Genomic DNA, 16,769 nt, shown 5'->3' with positions numbered 1-16,769 from the left:
TTCCTTTGCATTAATCCTGCTTTATAGCCTACACTTCAGCTTGAGCTAATATAATTTGTATTGTTACTGCATTGTTGTATTGTTATTAGTTTGCCTGCAGGCTAGCTATATCTGATCTACATGGACGTTGTCATCAGAACCTGTGCAGGGGATCTACTTCTTTTGTGCAGTTTGGCCTTTACAGACAGAAGGAAAGTGGGTAAGTGTTGACATTGTGGTTATTCTAGTGGACATAAAAGAGCTCGGCTCAAGCTGTTATTCACCGGAAAACTAACAACTATGGTTGTGTCTGATGTTACAGAACAGATGTACATACAGACATATATAATGTGTACATGTAACCACACAGCCTGGGCTTAGATAATGGCACAAAAAATGTAATAAGTGAACATTTTCTCAGTTTGTTCTTTGTGTGCACCTGCTGACTTTCTATTCTCAAACAATATGTTTTATTTTATCATACAAATTCCCTTATGTGTGATGCAAATAAATACTTTCAAAAGACTGATCCATGTGTAAGACTCCCTCTAATGATCTTCTCTGCAGCAAAGTGCATTGTGGGATAACCCTTATCAATGCAGGCCTTCTCTAGATGGGCCGAGCAGCTCAGGTTACACCGCATTTTTCAGTGCCCCCTCTATCCCACAGCCCCCCTGGCCCCTTTCTCCATCACTCACACACACACTCTCACACACACATACACACACACACACACACACACACACACACGCACACACACTTGCACTCACACTTGCACACACACACAGTTTCCTGGGAGTGTAGAGTTGGGCTGAGACAGTGCTTTGCCTGTGTTCTAATGCAGGCTACAGAGCATTAGTAAAATGAGATTAGCATTGTTCCTTACGCAGTGTCTGGACTGGAGATGGAGAGAGGTGTGAGTTGGGAAGGTGAGGATGCCATTATTAGACTACCGGACTACATAATGGGGGAAGATGTTTCATCATGTCAGCTGATGCTCAGACTTCAGGGAAATTGCTGCATTAGGCCCAAATGAGTGCTGAGATTGATTTTTTTTTTCTTTTTAAAAGAGTATTTATGTTATGGATTTTCCATAAATGGGTCATCAGAAGAAGGAAATAATTTTTGTGAATAGTTAGACAGTGACAGATGAAGTATTCATCTTTAAGGAACATCCTTTAAATTTTGCAGGTTACAGAGTCCATTTCCTTGTGTAAGAAGGATGTTTTTGTTAAAGTTGTGACCCAACCCTATGCTCGGAACGAGGGGTAGGAGATTATTTCTCCTGCCCCTCGTTTGGGGTTTTTACACGTGCGTGTGGCGATGTGGGAGTGTGTGTGCATGTCTGCGGGGGTGTAGAGCCTGGGATGCACGTATTAAGAAGCGATTAGTGGAGATTAAAGCTCTGCACTAGAGTCTGCCTGCACGACCCCAGGCAACAAGAATGACCAACCCCTCCCCTCTCACCCTGCAGTGCCCCCTGTGGAGCCAGGCTACTGAAGTCCTGGCTAGAGGCTTGTCCACCGACTGGGGAGAATCAATAGCGCAGCCTTTCCTCTGCCCACTAAACATATTGCCCCCAGCACCGAGCACAAGCACTCACTGCAGCCTGACTGCTTAGATTGGATGGTTTTCATGACATCCAATCAGGTTCAAAGTCAGTCAGATGGATGTGATGATTGGAAGAGTGCACCGTGTTGTGTGGTGCACAATGATGTAACTTGTAACAGTGTAACACGCAATGCAGCACAGACTTGTAAAATATAGCTGTGAGGCATAGAAGGGGACCAGCGCGTGTGAAGTAATCAACCAACAAATGTGTATTCACCTAGAACATTTCAACAATGACTCTACAGAGATTTGGGACAATTTCTTTTTATAATTTTACAATAAAAAATAAAATGTGCAGCATATTTTGCATTGAATTATGATAAAAAATTATTTTGATGAGGATAATTTATGATACAAAGTGAGTAGTGCAATATTGGTTGTGGATTTGTGAAAAATAGCAACTTTATTTAGTCAAAAAACACTTTTTTGTCGATATGGGCCATAGAGTGTCAGAGAATTATTATTCAAGTGTTACATCATTGTCAACCACAATCCTTCCTTTCAAATAAAACATACATTTTCTCATTTAGTTCATCATTTTGCAATGACAAAACTATTCTATTTACAAATATTTTTTGTTCATACTTTGGACTGAACACAATCAAAAAAAGGTTTATTTTTCACTACAAAGTAGGGTCATTTTATGTCATATTAAAATAAAAAGTTTCTTCAGCTACATCAATAACTAGGATTTAAACATTTATAATACATCAGATGAAAGACCCATCTTAAGACTAGATTTGACAGCATCACTTTGAGACAAGTTCTGTCCGATGGAACCTATGCCATTTCATAACTCAGTTATGTTCAGCTTTAATGATACAGATGAAAGGTTTCAATGCACTTTGTGTAAGTGTAGCTGAGGGGAAGGTGCAGAGAGAGGGAGGGAGAGGCTTAGGTAGCATGAGGTGTAAGCATTTTTCCAAGAAAGCACGCTAATAAGGCTTTTTGCAGTGACAGTTTGACGCGCATGTGTGCCACACACCTACAATGACTCAACATTATATACAGTTTTCTGTACCAGTGAGTGTTTCCCAGCTCACACAATGGGTCCAATCTTAAAATGACAGACAAGAGAATACAACGTAAAACAAGAAAGAAAATGGGATCTTTTCATCTGTGTGAATGCAACCTGGTTCCGCTTTAATCTGGAAGAAGAGCGGGATATACACTGACGCCTGATAGATTAAGGCCTGAACGCTTCTCTCTCTGTTCTACTCTGCAACAGAAGGGCCTGGCTAACAAATCCCAGGCTTTAAAGCAGAGGAGGTTCAGGCAGCTTATGATGTAATCGCGGCCCTGTCTGTCACGGCAGGGAAGGTGGGGGTGCTGTGTGGAAAAGCGTGGAAGTTATCTCAGATTTTGTGACAACTATTTTATTATGGGACAAAATACAGAGAAATGTAACATTCCTCAAAAAGCTAAGATCCGGTTGTATAGTTATGAGTACCAAAAAGTCGAATGCTTCCTGTGTGTTTATGTCTCTTGTGCTATAATGGAGGAAGTGGGACAAGGTCATTGCTTTTAATACAGTTTCAAGTCAAGACAGACCAGTCTAAGTCAGCTCTCAAATCATAAATCTTAAGCTGCTGAAGAAAATGTAACCTAAACAAACTGATAGACACAGCCAACATATATCACCCAATAAATTAAGTTTATGATGCTATATCTAATGTGTTAGCAAACAACAGCTTAACAGAGATGGAGCAATAGTAAGCACTGCTTTGTGGTTTGGGCTTTATGGCAAATAATGCCCAATATTCAATGTTGTAGCCCTGTTTGGGTCTCCATCAGCGCCTGAAAAAATAGGCTACCTGGGTCAACCTTGCTGGGTACTCGACTGTATTCTCAAGTTATGTCACCATTTGGTCTTTGAGTTTTGTACATTGGGTTTATTTGCTGAATACAGCTGCCTACAGGGGTTGATAAGAGATGTGAGACTTAGAGGAGAATTCTGGTCGATTCGAACCCGCAGCTCAGTTGTTTGTAAATGGTGAGTGCTGTCAGTAGAGAGAAAAACAAAACCAATCGGTGCTGCCTACACGGTGCTATCCTCCTGCTATCGTTAGCACCCAACAGGCTGAAACAGGGCAAGTTTTAAACGTGTTTTTAGCCTCTAAACATGTTCAAAATGTCAATAAAGTGCCTACCCATGTGAAAGAAATTCATAAAAGTTGTGCTAATCCATTCCTCTGTTTATGGCGGTGTTGAGATGACAGTTAGCAAATCTTAGGGACCGTGTACAAACTACAACACAGAAAAGAGATTTAACAAAAATATGTAGGCTATCAATTTAAAGAATAAATAAGCTAGTGTCTCCAAACTTACCTCAATTATAACCTATCTCAAAAAACCTAAGATATAAGATAAGATATAACCTGTCTTAAAAAAAAAGAAGTATATGCTGATTTTTGAAAATACTTTCTCTTTGTATCTCTGTTCAGTGTTGTAGTTTGTAGACGGTCCCAAAGCACTTCTTGCAGTAACAAACAAATGAACTAAACAAAGCTGAACTAGCACAACTTTCATGCATTTCTTTCATATCTACTGCAGTAAGATTCAGCAGTGTTCACTCAGAAGGAATCACTTCACATGGGTAGGCACTTTTAATGACATTTTGAACATGTTTAGAGGCTAGAAAATCGTTTAAAACTGGTCCTGTTCAAGTCTGTTTGGTGCTAACTCTAGCAGGAGGAGAACACGGTGTAGGCAGCACCGTTTGGTTACAAACAACAGAGATATGTGTTGGAATTAACCGGAATTCTTTATTTATACAGTTAAAATATGCTAAAAGGCTTTATTGTGCTGCAAAACTGCCCTTATCTAATGTAGTCATTTGATTAAATATTAATATGAAAAATTGACTACCGTAGCGTTTGCATTTAATGTTTGCATTGATGGTTATGCCGTTGGAGGAACAGTGTACTAATGAGAGAAACTGAATGAATGGTGAACAGCAGCCATTTTATTGGACTTTATTTTTTAAATAGTGGTGAAAATTGAACCAACTGTTAAGCTGCATCAAACTAAGTTGATTCTTAACACGCAAATTTAGATTCGTTCCAAGATCTAAAGAGATGCTTTTTTGATATTTGCATCACAAATACTGCAGCTCCTGTCCAAGTATGACTAAATTCCTGTGATTATACAAAGTGATGCGGATCACCAAGTGACATACAAGTTCATGTTAAAAAAAAAAATAACATACCAAAGGGTGCCCCTATCCATGCACTGTAAATAAATGGATTTGGTAGACAAAAAAGCTGCTTCAGGAAGGCAGCTCAGCAGTAAAAAACATATTGATGTATATCCTGAGTCTTCACAAATCTTGGCTTGTGCGTGCACTACAGTAAAACAGCACAGGGAAAAGAATACAACAATATTTCCCCCTCTAATGTGAGAAATGTCTGGGAGTTTGGACGCCGTTCCACAGCTTTAGTTGAGTTGAGATGGAAAGAGTGACATTTAGAATAGTGATCAAGGATATGGGTAACATAGGAGTGATCTCGGACTATGGCACTGAATTGTAAATGCATCCTTAAAACAAAACAGTCAAGCACATAGACGAAAGTGTAAATCCAGAACAGTGATAGTTACACACTCTGGATGAAGCATGGTGGCTTTTTGGTTCATCTTTGTTTTAAGTAAAGATTAATTTTAAAGAAATAAATACTCAACATCACAGAGCTAACAAAAAAAAACATGAAGCTAAATTGGAGAAAAATCATACCGACAGAAGCAATATCTTTACATAGTAAACACATTGATAACTCACTTTTGCTACCCCTCCAGCTGTACATTTAAAAATATATTTGACATTGTACACAGCGTGATGTCTTGGAAGACAGTAGGATAATCAAATCTCCATGGTGGCATTCAGTGCCTCCTACTGCTTCCAGGGTCTTAATTGTCACTGTTCCAGGGTCACAACCTCCACGGCTTGGCCGTCAAGTGTGACAGTGTTATCTATGCGTGTGGCAACAGGTGCCATGGCAACCTGGACGGGCCGGTTACCGTGGGCAAGGCTGGTCACTACAGTCTGGTACATGCTGACTGGGATCTGGACCAGACCTGAGGAGAAGACACAGATATGTTTTAGATTTAGTCACATGGCACCATTAACCTGTCACTCAATTAATCTATTAGTCAGGTATAAAACGAACTGACAACAATTCCAACAACTTATTAGTTGTTATTAGATTTAAATCAAATTTACCAGGTAGCATGTGGTAGTACAATAGTTTTATTAATTTGTCATTTTTTTCTATGATTTTAAATTGCATATCCCTCTGTTTTAGATTGTTTTTCAGATAAAACAAGCAATTGAACACATCGCCATGGGCTCACAGAACGTGTTAAGGCAAGTTTAGTAATCGATTCAATGTTTGTTTCATTTGTCAGTGAGAAATGCATAACATTTGCTGGTTGGAGATTCTCCAATGAAAGGGATTTACGACTTTTTATATTTTGTGTAATAATAAATTGGATGAAAGAAGCAATGTAATGACATCATCATCACCTTGGCTCTGGAAATGGGCATACCTCAGCTATCTTCTGACGATTATAGACTGAACAATTAATTGTTTAATGAAAAAGTAATCAACATATTAATACATATTGAAAATAATTATTAGTTGCAGGCCTGATGCTAACAAATACTGCTCGCTGAGTCTTTGGCCAAAGGTAATCTTGGAACTAAAGTTTGTGTTTGACATGGTGCTTGGGAGGCAGTGAAGTCCAGGTAGTTATCTGTGACAGGAGGCAGCCATGTTACAGAGACGGCATTTCTGAACAATGGTCCGATTGAATGATCTCAGCTCACTTCCCTCATGCCCAGCTGTGTGTTTGTATGTGTGTCTCTGCCTGTAGGGATTACTGCTGCAGTCACGTGGGCCTCTGCCCCACCCTGCAAGCTGTCACAGTGTCACAGGCAGGCAAGAAGGTCAGCGTTAGGGTTCCCGCTCCCGTTACTGTGAGCTAAGACGCTGGACTTTAAACGCACCGAATACACACTACCAATAAATCCTTTCAAACACTTACAAAATTTAAAGATTTTGAAAAAGTACAAAAATATATGTTGCATGTTCATAATTATTCATCTTTCAAGTTTCCCAGGCCCCTTTCGATGGGGCAGCTTGTAAATGTTGGTCATCTAATGAGGGCCCTTGGTAAGCCCACTCATCAGTGATTTGTGACAGAGCTAAGTTTTGCTGATGCAGGTAATTGTGCTGGCGGTGATTATGGTGGAGGGAAGAGGGCATATGGCCGGGCCCGGTGACATACAGACACTGCACAGTTACTGAGTGAATGGCCTCATTGGGTCACTCAAACATAGTTACTTAGACATTAAGGGTCATGTGTGGTGTGGCGTGTGTATGTCTGCATGCCTCGGGTAGCGAAGGGTCGTTACACAGGCCAATCAACGGTGTCTGGGCAGGTGCACTCCGAACAGAGCGCTCCACTCTTGTGTAGTACTTCTGTGATTAGCTAAGGTCAATTGTTGGTAGAAGGACTAGCTTTGGTAACTCTATTTGTTGTTTAAGTGAGCTATGGCAGCCAAATGGCTCCTTGTGGTTAAGGAAGCAAGATGCCAAAAAACACAGGCTCAGATGTTGGATTTGAATAACTTGAATTTAAATTACTGTACAAATACACACTGTACATATTTTTGTATCTTGCACAGGGTTTTAGAAGGGTTGTCTGTTATGACCATTTTTTAAATTTAAACGTGGGTTTTCATCTTTTATTTAAGTATTTAATTACACTTCCTCTGATGAAATTCAATTTCCCTTTGACTAACCTGATTTTGTAAAAAAAAAAAAATTGTTTGTTGATTGTATAAACTGGGTGATACAACTAGAAGGCTGCTTTAGGTAAAAAACCTTTAGAGATCCACTGATTTGTGGTTCAAAAGAAACCAGTGAGAGAAGACTGTGATAGAGCATAGAGACAAATAGGTATTTAGAAAAAGCCTGTGTGTGTGAGCATGTATAAAGCCAAGCAAGAGAACCTGGGGTTGTGTGCTGAAGGCTGCCCCCGGTGCTTACACACAGGACTGGTAACGGAGTGGATTATCCCACTGTAGGATAGTGCTGATTATAATAAATAGTACATAAGAAAAAAACTCTGTAACTAAAGCTTTTGTCTGGATAGACCTTGCTGTTATACTGTGGCAGAGATAGACTTTGATGTTTACGTTTTTTGGCATTATCAACTGGAGTTTAATAAATCATGTGTTGTATGTTATTGATTATAAAGGACCACGATTCAAATAATCTGCTTGAATTGGTGTGTTTTGGCTCCAGCAATAATCAATAGGAAAGGATAACAATTTTAATAACAATTAAACATTTAAAAAAATGCGTTCATGTAAAATAAAAGATAACTAATGCATAAAATCATGGTACTCAAAATTGGAATTACACCTGCAACTTGAACAATCAAATAATCTATTAAGCCAGCAAGACAGGCTAGAAAATAGACCTAATAGGTTCTGTATTTCTCCCTTAGTTTCACTAGTATATCTGTATTTATGCGGAATAGGCCACTGATATTTCCTGACTCCATTTAGTAATTAACATTAGCAGCGTGTCCCCTGATGTTAATCACGGACAAGCAGTAGCTCTAAATTCCACCCTTGGGATATTGACTGAACATATTCTAAAAAAAGGCTGTTATTGCTATCTAATGGGGATGTGAGGATGTCATTACAAACTGGTCCAATCCCAGCAGACACACATCGCCACAGCATTGCATGCAGTACGCATGTAAGAAGGTTGATGATGGGGTCATGCAGCTATCGTATCATTAAAAGAAGGGAGTATTGCTACAAGATACACACATATAAAAAACACACCATCTGTCACATCAGCACAGACTAGATTAGAGTGTAGGAGCTCAGAGGGTGCAGTGCTACTGTAGGGAGGCTTACACTTAGTCAGACTAATTAGACATGCCATTGGCTGGGGAGCACACAAAAGTACCAATTAGTAAATATGTGATTTAAAAACATATCAGTTTTCCGTTATTGTATTTCTATTTGTCAAAATAGAAAAACTCTTTAACAAAATATTCCTTTTGGGAGGTTTCTAGAGTCAAATTAGGTTGAAATAAATACAGGTGACAAATTTTGCAGGTGTCAACATTTTGTGACTTTTACATTCATCCGCTAAGAACACTGATTTGAATAAGATATAGAAAATGTGGTTTAATCCTAATCCTAATCTGCTGGTTGTGTGCTAGTGTCTGAGTTCTGGGAGTGTTATTTGTAGACTATATAGTTTGCTCATATTAAAACTACATAGTTATATATTAGGGGGATGGGCATCATAGTAACATTAGGTCAGTTTTTATATATAACTATGTAGTTTGTCCCTGTTCCGTCCCAGTCACGTCACAATTAGTTTAATTGACTACAATCCTGCGGGACTCCCACAGGAATCCCGTGACCCACAACTCCTGAAAAAATGTCAGCCTCTAATTAATAACTTCAATTAATAATTAATAACTCAAACTATTGAGTGTCTATTATAAAGGGATGTTTGCACTATTAAGGGAAGAGTTATTTCAGACGTACATAATATTATAGCTAGGGTTTTAGTATCTTAACTTGCTGTTTATTAATGACAGCTATGAATTCAGCAGCTAAACAAGCTAAGGCATTTTGATGATACTATATCACATGCTTAATGTGTAAATCAGGAGGTCCCAGTACATAGAAAGGGGGCTGTGGGTTCAGGGGGAGAGAAATATGTCACGGAACAAATCCATTGTACCTGGAGCCCATTGAACAACATGCTAGCTGTTAAAACTAAACAAAACTGTCATCACAAAAAAAGCATTTATTTACATATAATAATCAGAGAATTTACAATAATCACTCAAATTCAGCTGGGGTAGGCACGTAGAAACAGCTGTTTACGTCCGTTTGCAGCTCCCTTGCTCTCTCTGGCAACATCAACCTGAATATTCTGGGGGGTTGCGACTCAAATAGGTTGAGAACCACTGCCATAGACAATAACAAAAGGTGTCCTTATACTGCAAATGCTGTCATTTGAGGTGCATTTTGCATGTTGTTTGACTGAATATGTACCTGTGGCATCTTGAACCCCAGCCAGTGCTCCAACAGCAGCTGCTGTCTCTGCCAGGACAATCTGCCCTCCGCCTTGTAGAGTAGCCTCCGCCAACGTCGCTACAGCATGGGCTGCTGCCTCACTGCAACACACACACACACACACACACACACACACACACACACACACACACACACACACACACACACACACACACACACACACACACACACACACACACACACACACACGAGATATAGTGTGCAATATGTAAAAACAGGCAAATAAACCTTTTAAAAAACTCACGTGACATGTACTGTATATATTATGCTTTCAGGTACAATCGTTTCTACAAAGCAAAGTAAAACCCACAAACAATCTGCTCACAAAGGCAAGGGTTATTATAGAGATGTGGGGTGAGTGTATGAGCTGTAAGAGGCTTTTCTAGTCGGGACTTAAGGAGAATCTGTCACATCTCCCTAAAGGCCAGGTGCTACGGGTCTATCAAAGCAGTTTTATTAACCAGATCTATCCAGTGGAATTACCAGGAGCCTATTACCGCACCAGCTTCGCTATGAATTAATAGAACTGTTCACAGCTTGGTTGAGAATCCGATCTGAGATAGAACTACAGACAATCAGATACTGAGGAGGCGGAGCTGAGCGAGTAAGCAGTAATTATGCACTCACACTGTTGTAAGTGGATGACACCCAACTGGATGCTGTTGGGTAAGACAATGGAAGCTAAGTCTGGCAACATCGGTAAAAAAAAAGGCTTTTTAACAAGCCTTGGATACAGATATTGAATTTTGATCATTTTTGCCATTAATCGTAGTGGCAAAGACAACATGGGTACACATTTTTTAGTTTAGGGGTAAACATTATGTTATCAATTTGCAGCTTACTGTGCAACAAATTACACCAATGAACACAAGATAATCGAGTATCATTTGTGGTCCACTCAGCAGAAAAGACAGCAGGAGAAACAGGCTCTATTCTCCCTCCGGAGCTGGAAAGCAGAGACAAAATGTTCCAGAGCCCGTGGAGCAGAGAGCCCATAGCGGCTTGGCAAAGGTAAACAGCGTAAAGGAGGGGAGGGGAAAGAGGACTCAGGTGGGTGCTTCTAACAAGCCCCAATGGGACATACCCATACACATCTGAAATTATTGCCTTGACACTACAGCAAAAAAGGGTTAGGGTTAACCACAGCTAACATGTTAGCACCTCAGCAACTGACTGATGAAATTGACAAGTTATATACCTTAAATGACAATGTAAAATATTATAAATCAAATCAAAGGCAATGGAAAGCTAAATGTCTACAGGTTTTAGCTGCAGCCAAAGGCCATTAACTCCTTTTATTCATGGGCACATTTTCAACCTGCTGTATTCTTTTGTTGTAATCAGATCCCTCAGACACTTGGCCCTCCAAGGGACATGATTTAAGATCCTCTTGTAGATCCCTCCTGAATACAATTGTGTGTGGCTGATTTCCCTCCAGAAAAACATTACACCGACAACAACCCCTGTACATCTTTTATCACTGAAGTGGCTGTAGTTGAGCCATTTGTCACTGATGATAATGTGACTGGAAACAGGGACTATTTCCGCAATCTGCAGACACCCCATTGCTTAAGAGATCTCACAGTATTTTAATTACAGTACCAAGTACAAGTTTTAAAAGCTGTTATGTATGATTTTATTTCAAACGTGAACTGACTTTGTTGCACTACTGAGCACATATATATATGACATATGTATATAACACATGTTCTAGTCATTAGCACAAGGAAATATGTGGTTAAGAACCAATTTAATGGTTGTGCACCTTGCCTCTATAAAAGCTATAGGCTAATTAATTAGATGCTGAACTTGGATGAGAGGCAGTTGACTCTCATCTCCAGGGAACCCCGGTGTCCTGCCCTGACAGTTGTCCCATTCTCATCCACTTGTTAGAGCTGCCTATATAATTATGGATTCTTCTTCACTGCAGGGTTTGCTGCCTCCACCACCATTAACGGAGGACCCTTGAGATTTGACAAACTTCTGTTTCCCCCGCTATTACACATTTTCAAGTTTGAAGAGGTAGCTTTTTTTTACCCTAAGGATACTAGCCATAGATGCACTTGAGATCTACAAGATCTTATGTTCTTAAACTCATGATAGGAGTCCACCTGAAATAGTCTCCTGGTCTATATCTATAATGTAACACTCCTTTCTCATGTTGCCTTCAGCCCCTACAAAGTTAAAGCCACCTAAATAACATCAAAAGGCTATTTTCTTGTCACTTGTAAAATAACATATTCAAATCTCCCGCTCTCACCTGTTAAGAGCCATTGTGACGGTGGCCCCGGGCTGCATTTCGTGACTTGCGGCAACGGCGGCTTCTGCCAGGGATGCTACAGCCTGTGTGGCCTCTGAGGCCTGAGTGGTTTGGATTGTCATCTCGCCGCCCTGGAGGGTGGCCCAGTTCTGCTCCACCTCGAAAGGGACAATATATAATTTCATACAGAAAGAAAATGAGGATCTGCATTGAGGTAATTAACATTGCATGAAATTAACTATTATTGGATTGTTGGTACTCTGGGTTTTGTTTTAATGTTGTGGTGCTGAACAGAGAGCTCTTATTAAGTACACTTTAAACACTTCACTGTATTTGTTGCATAGTCTTTGTTTCTGTGACTCAGGCATAAGACTTGTTAGATCTATCGATTCATATGTTTGAGGAAATGAAGGAGTGGTTGATTTGGAGTTTATTACTGCAGTTTGTGTGTGTAGTAAATGATCAGAATGGGTTTGTATTGTAGTATTAGAAAAAGTGATTAGAGGTACGCGTACCTCTCCGTCAGTTACTGTGGTGTAGTTGACCTGTGCCACCGTCACACCTGGCAGCTCTGAGGCATCTGCCAGGGTGGCAACTGTGTGTCCTGTGCCAACCTAAGAGAAAGAGGCGCAGTGACAAAAAAGTTCATAAACGGTGTACGAAACCTTAGAATAACTGTATGAGATTTTGATTTGAAAAAGAGCAATCCCTATAATGATCAAAAAGCAGCTAAAATGTACCTGGATGAGCGAGACTGTTCCGTCAGGGTTGTTGACGGTCTGTACCACCGTTTGCGAGGGCACAAGATGAGCGATACTCTGCGCAGTGGTCAGGTGATGCTGGGTGGTGGTCGTCGTGGTTATCTGGTCTTCGAAAGCATACAACAGATCCTCACGGCCATGCTGCTTGTAGCAGTTCTTAACGATAGTCCGCAATGCCTGCGTCCAAGACACCTTGGGAAACATAAATACAAGTTAATGTGGCAAACTCTTCAGCAGACAGCTTTAAGGACTTCTGATATTGAATGCCACACTACAGATTAGAGTGCCCTAATTCACTCATGGCAAAGATTAAGATACCAGGTCCTCAGATACCTTTGATGACTGACTGAGACTGGGATAAAATCTTAATTACCCTCCTATAAATTCAAAATCAGAAGTTTGTGTAATTTAGTGCCACTTTGGGAACTAATGTACAAAAAGATACATAGCATCTCTTCGAATATGATTATTAACTATTCTGTATAGTGCAGAAATCGAGGCTAAACAACAACAGCATTTCTCTCACCCTCTGTTTCTGCTCCTCTGTGCGGACGTCGCTGCGTACGTTGGCCCAAGGGATATCCTCAGGCCACCACATTGGCTTGCAGCTCTCCTTACCCCAGCCAGGCTTCCCTCGGCCCGTTGAGTACTTCAGCATCTCTGGGATGAACGCTCGCAGCTGGGCCTGAGGCAAAGGAGACACCCGTGGAGAAAAGAGATGACACAGACAACCAAAACTTCAAAATGGAAAGCCACAGTGTCTCTCTCAGACACACACAAGCACACACGCCCTTGAGCCGGCAACAAGAGGCGCATATTGATTGGGTGCCTGCTGCAGGGTGCTGAAGTGGTCAAGGCCTGCAAATAGAATCAGGCTTTCTAAAAGGAGAACAGTGCGATCATATTTATTAACAGAACAATCTATAGCTGTGGCTCCAGCCTGATGTGTTAGACAGACACCATGGGAACATCAGGGGAGATCCAACACGGTCCAGCAGTCAACCTGTCCTAGCAAGTGCTCCAGTACACTCAGTGGAGGTATTAACAAGGACAATCTGGTCAATATTGTTAAAAAGGAACATTATTGTACAGAGACTGTTTCAGTGAGTCCACTATATTTGAGTGTTTATAAACAATAAAGTAAGGGAACCAAGCGTCTGTAGTGCACAATGTTAGAACTAAAGAAAATATACTGTTATGTGGGCTGATTGCTCTGTCCTGGGGACCAACACTCACATAGCATGGCCATCTTGCAGAGGTAGGGCCTTTTTTTTTTTGACTATTTGTAAAAGAGGAATTTGTGGTGGCTGTTATTTGAGAGTTTGCACTGTGCTCAAAGGCAGGACGCGAGAATAAGTGGGGGTCTTATCTGATTTGATTAGCTCACTACTGATCAACGGGCAACATATATACTTCACGTGTAGCAGTGAGCAGCATGCCTATCCACACACCATCACCACTTCCAGGCCAGGCATGCGCTCACACTGACAGGCTGGGGTGGGGTTTAGTGCCAAATGTCCTCAGTGTCCTGGTAATATGCAAGCATCACCAGGGGATTATATTGCACAATGAGGCACTGCGGCGTCTGCCTGTCTTGACATCACAGTCTAAATTTAGTTCCGGGAGAAATAAATCCATCCCTCCCCGCCGATACACAGTTCCTCAGTGCATCACAAAGAGATACGACAAAATGGATCTTGATAGAAAATGGATGGTCACTACTTTATCACATCAGCTTTGGAAAAACATAGATCACAACTGGTGGCTGCAGTAAAGGGGCTTGGCACACAGACAGAACACTTTAGATTAACCCCAGAAAGACGGACTCAGTAGCGAAAAGATGCTTGCATTTCCACCTGTGGCTACGGTATGTGGATGCATGTGGCCAGATGGCCTAATTACAGTAGCTACGGAGTTAAGTGGCATGTTGTTCTCGCACCTACCACCCCACCCCCCCACAATCCTAATCCGCCAAGCAATGGTCCAATCAGCATTTAGGAAGGCGGCTATGTTGCTGGGTCCCTGGCCTTAACAAGGCTAGGGGGTAATTATGGGCTCAGGCTAGACCCTGGATCACCTGCTACAGATGCTCCATATATCGGACTGGCCAGGGCCTCAACCTGCGTGACTAAACCTCACTTGGGATTTCTTTAGCTGTGTAATGCCTACTGCATATGTCCCTGCATAGAAGACAACACAGCATTGCTAAAAATGGATCAGGAGCATGAAGTCTGAATTAGCTCTCTTTCATCGCAGAGTTCTAATTTTCATACTTGCCATCTCCAAGATTAATCAACCATCCTGTCTCTAACACTTGGCCAACACATACCTCTGAAAACACCCCACCCTCACACCTTTCCACCTGGCTTGGCCAAACTGAGTGAGGCAACAGGTTACTCATAATCATCTCATCCTACAGCCTCCAGAAAAACAGGCACCAACTAACACCTTCCCTCAGAGGACACATCAGGCCCTGGGATTGGCTACCGTACTCCCAGGGTTGAGGAGCGCCTCTGAGGGCCAATGTCATGCTGGCTACTCTGACGATGATCCAGAGAATGCGTCAGCAGCACTGGGATGGCAGAGTAAACAAGACAAGTTCCCTTGGGTCGAGAGAGTACTCAAGCTGCCAATGGTGCTAATGCAGTGAGGGGTTTACCGAGAGCATTCTACTCTCCACATCCTCTCACTGGTACCACAGCCTGTCTTGCAAATTGTGGCGGCTTGGTTTGTTTCCCTTCAAATGCTTATACTACCTTTGCATCAGGCATACTGTCTCCTTGAATTACAATATCAGTAAGTTGCTTTTACCAAAAAACTGAATGAGTACTTTGGAAATAACAACTGGTTAAACACGCATAAATCCCACTCATCAAGCGACACTGATGGGCACAGCTAAAATTGAGTGGTTGACCTTGGTACATATGTAGGAGCTAGCTAAGATCACAATTATTATTCTCATTTGTTGCCAACTGCTGCCCTCTGCTGGGACCGTTGGCATTGTGTTTGTGTCTTAGACGGCAAAAGGGTATTTTGGAAATGCTGTTTGATGTAACATAATAGACAAGCAGAGAGAGAGAGTATTGAGCCTGACCTGGGTCATCTTGTCCACAGAAACAGGGATGCCATCGATGGTGAGGGGAGGCAACTCTGAGGCCAGCTCTCCACCAGCGGGGGCATGTTCAGCCAATGCGTTCTCCAGATCCTCCAATATCATGCCCTTATACTTCCTCACCTGGAGGATAGAAAGACAGTTGCAACCCAGAAAGTTAACTGACTTCATTTTTGAAAGATCGCTTAATCATGTGAGTCACTTATTTTTAACAGTTATCAAGTACTAAACAAATACCAAACATTTGCTAATAAACATCTTCACAGCTGACTATAACACTCACCACATTCTCCAGAGGAGCAGCACCAAACACCTTGAAAACAGGGTTGGGTTTTGAGGGAGAGATACACAGCACTATGGCCTGTTGGCCCACTCTAGTGGTGTACTCATCCAGGGTAGCCCGCAGTTTCCTGAAAACACACACACACACACCATCCCTTATCTCCTGGTTCACAATAAAAGTACAACAGCAACTCTGTCTGAAAGTGATATTTCATTTCAGCAGTTTCATTGAAACTGTTGAGGGATAATACATGATAAAGATATTGGGGATTGTTGCACAATTGGTGTTTTAAGCTTACCTGAGCAGACGCGTCTGCTGCCTCTTGCGGATGGAGGGGTTGGATTCAAAGATATGAGGCCGCTTTCTTTTCTTACCAGTTGCCACAGCAGCAGCAGCTGCCATGCCTACTGGCCCTGAGAGAGAAAGAGCAAGTTTGACTGTTAGTAAAAGAACAGGCTAGTCATCCAAATGAACAACATGCTGTAGATTGTCTTTAATTGTATATTTCTTTAGGATCTGCGCTTACAATAATTATTTTCTTTAAGATTTTTTTGTGATTAAAATTTTTTTATTTTTAAATTTTTAACAAAATACAAAAACATTCAACTCACAACATGAACACCCCCCCC

The 16,769-nt window shown here is 41.3% G+C and overlaps 1 protein-coding gene across 4 annotated transcripts in view; it reads right to left on the bottom strand.

Annotated features, from left to right (window-relative positions):
* Positions 1-4,533: 4,533 nt before the first annotated feature.
* nrf1 (nuclear respiratory factor 1) overlaps positions 4,534-16,769 on the bottom strand; it is a 17,023-nt gene continuing 4,787 nt past the window's right edge. For 2 of the 4 annotated variants that reach the window (XM_034863457.1, XM_034863458.1), the window contains exons 4-13: positions 16,439-16,553; positions 16,141-16,267; positions 15,840-15,980; positions 13,272-13,430; positions 12,725-12,937; positions 12,500-12,598; positions 11,985-12,157; positions 9,683-9,804; positions 4,757-5,661; positions 4,534-4,719 (exon numbers count right to left, since the gene is read on the bottom strand). In XM_034863457.1, the coding sequence (XP_034719348.1) occupies positions 5,501-5,661; positions 9,683-9,804; positions 11,985-12,157; positions 12,500-12,598; positions 12,725-12,937; positions 13,272-13,430; positions 15,840-15,980; positions 16,141-16,267; positions 16,439-16,553 (1,310 nt within the window). In that variant the 3' untranslated portion in view covers positions 4,534-4,719; positions 4,757-5,500. Of the gene's footprint in view, positions 4,720-4,756; positions 5,662-9,416; positions 9,595-9,682; positions 9,805-11,984; positions 12,158-12,499; positions 12,599-12,724; positions 12,938-13,271; positions 13,431-15,839; positions 15,981-16,140; positions 16,268-16,438; positions 16,554-16,769 lie in introns of those variants that run through there. The other 2 variants (XM_034863459.1, XM_034863460.1) reach the window with 2 other exon arrangements.

Source organism: Etheostoma cragini, chromosome 23 (genome assembly GCF_013103735.1).
Source record: "Etheostoma cragini isolate CJK2018 chromosome 23, CSU_Ecrag_1.0, whole genome shotgun sequence".
In the NCBI taxonomy this organism is placed as follows: domain Eukaryota; kingdom Metazoa; phylum Chordata; class Actinopteri; order Perciformes; family Percidae; genus Etheostoma; species Etheostoma cragini.
This window is presented reverse-complemented; position numbering and strand designations above follow the sequence as displayed.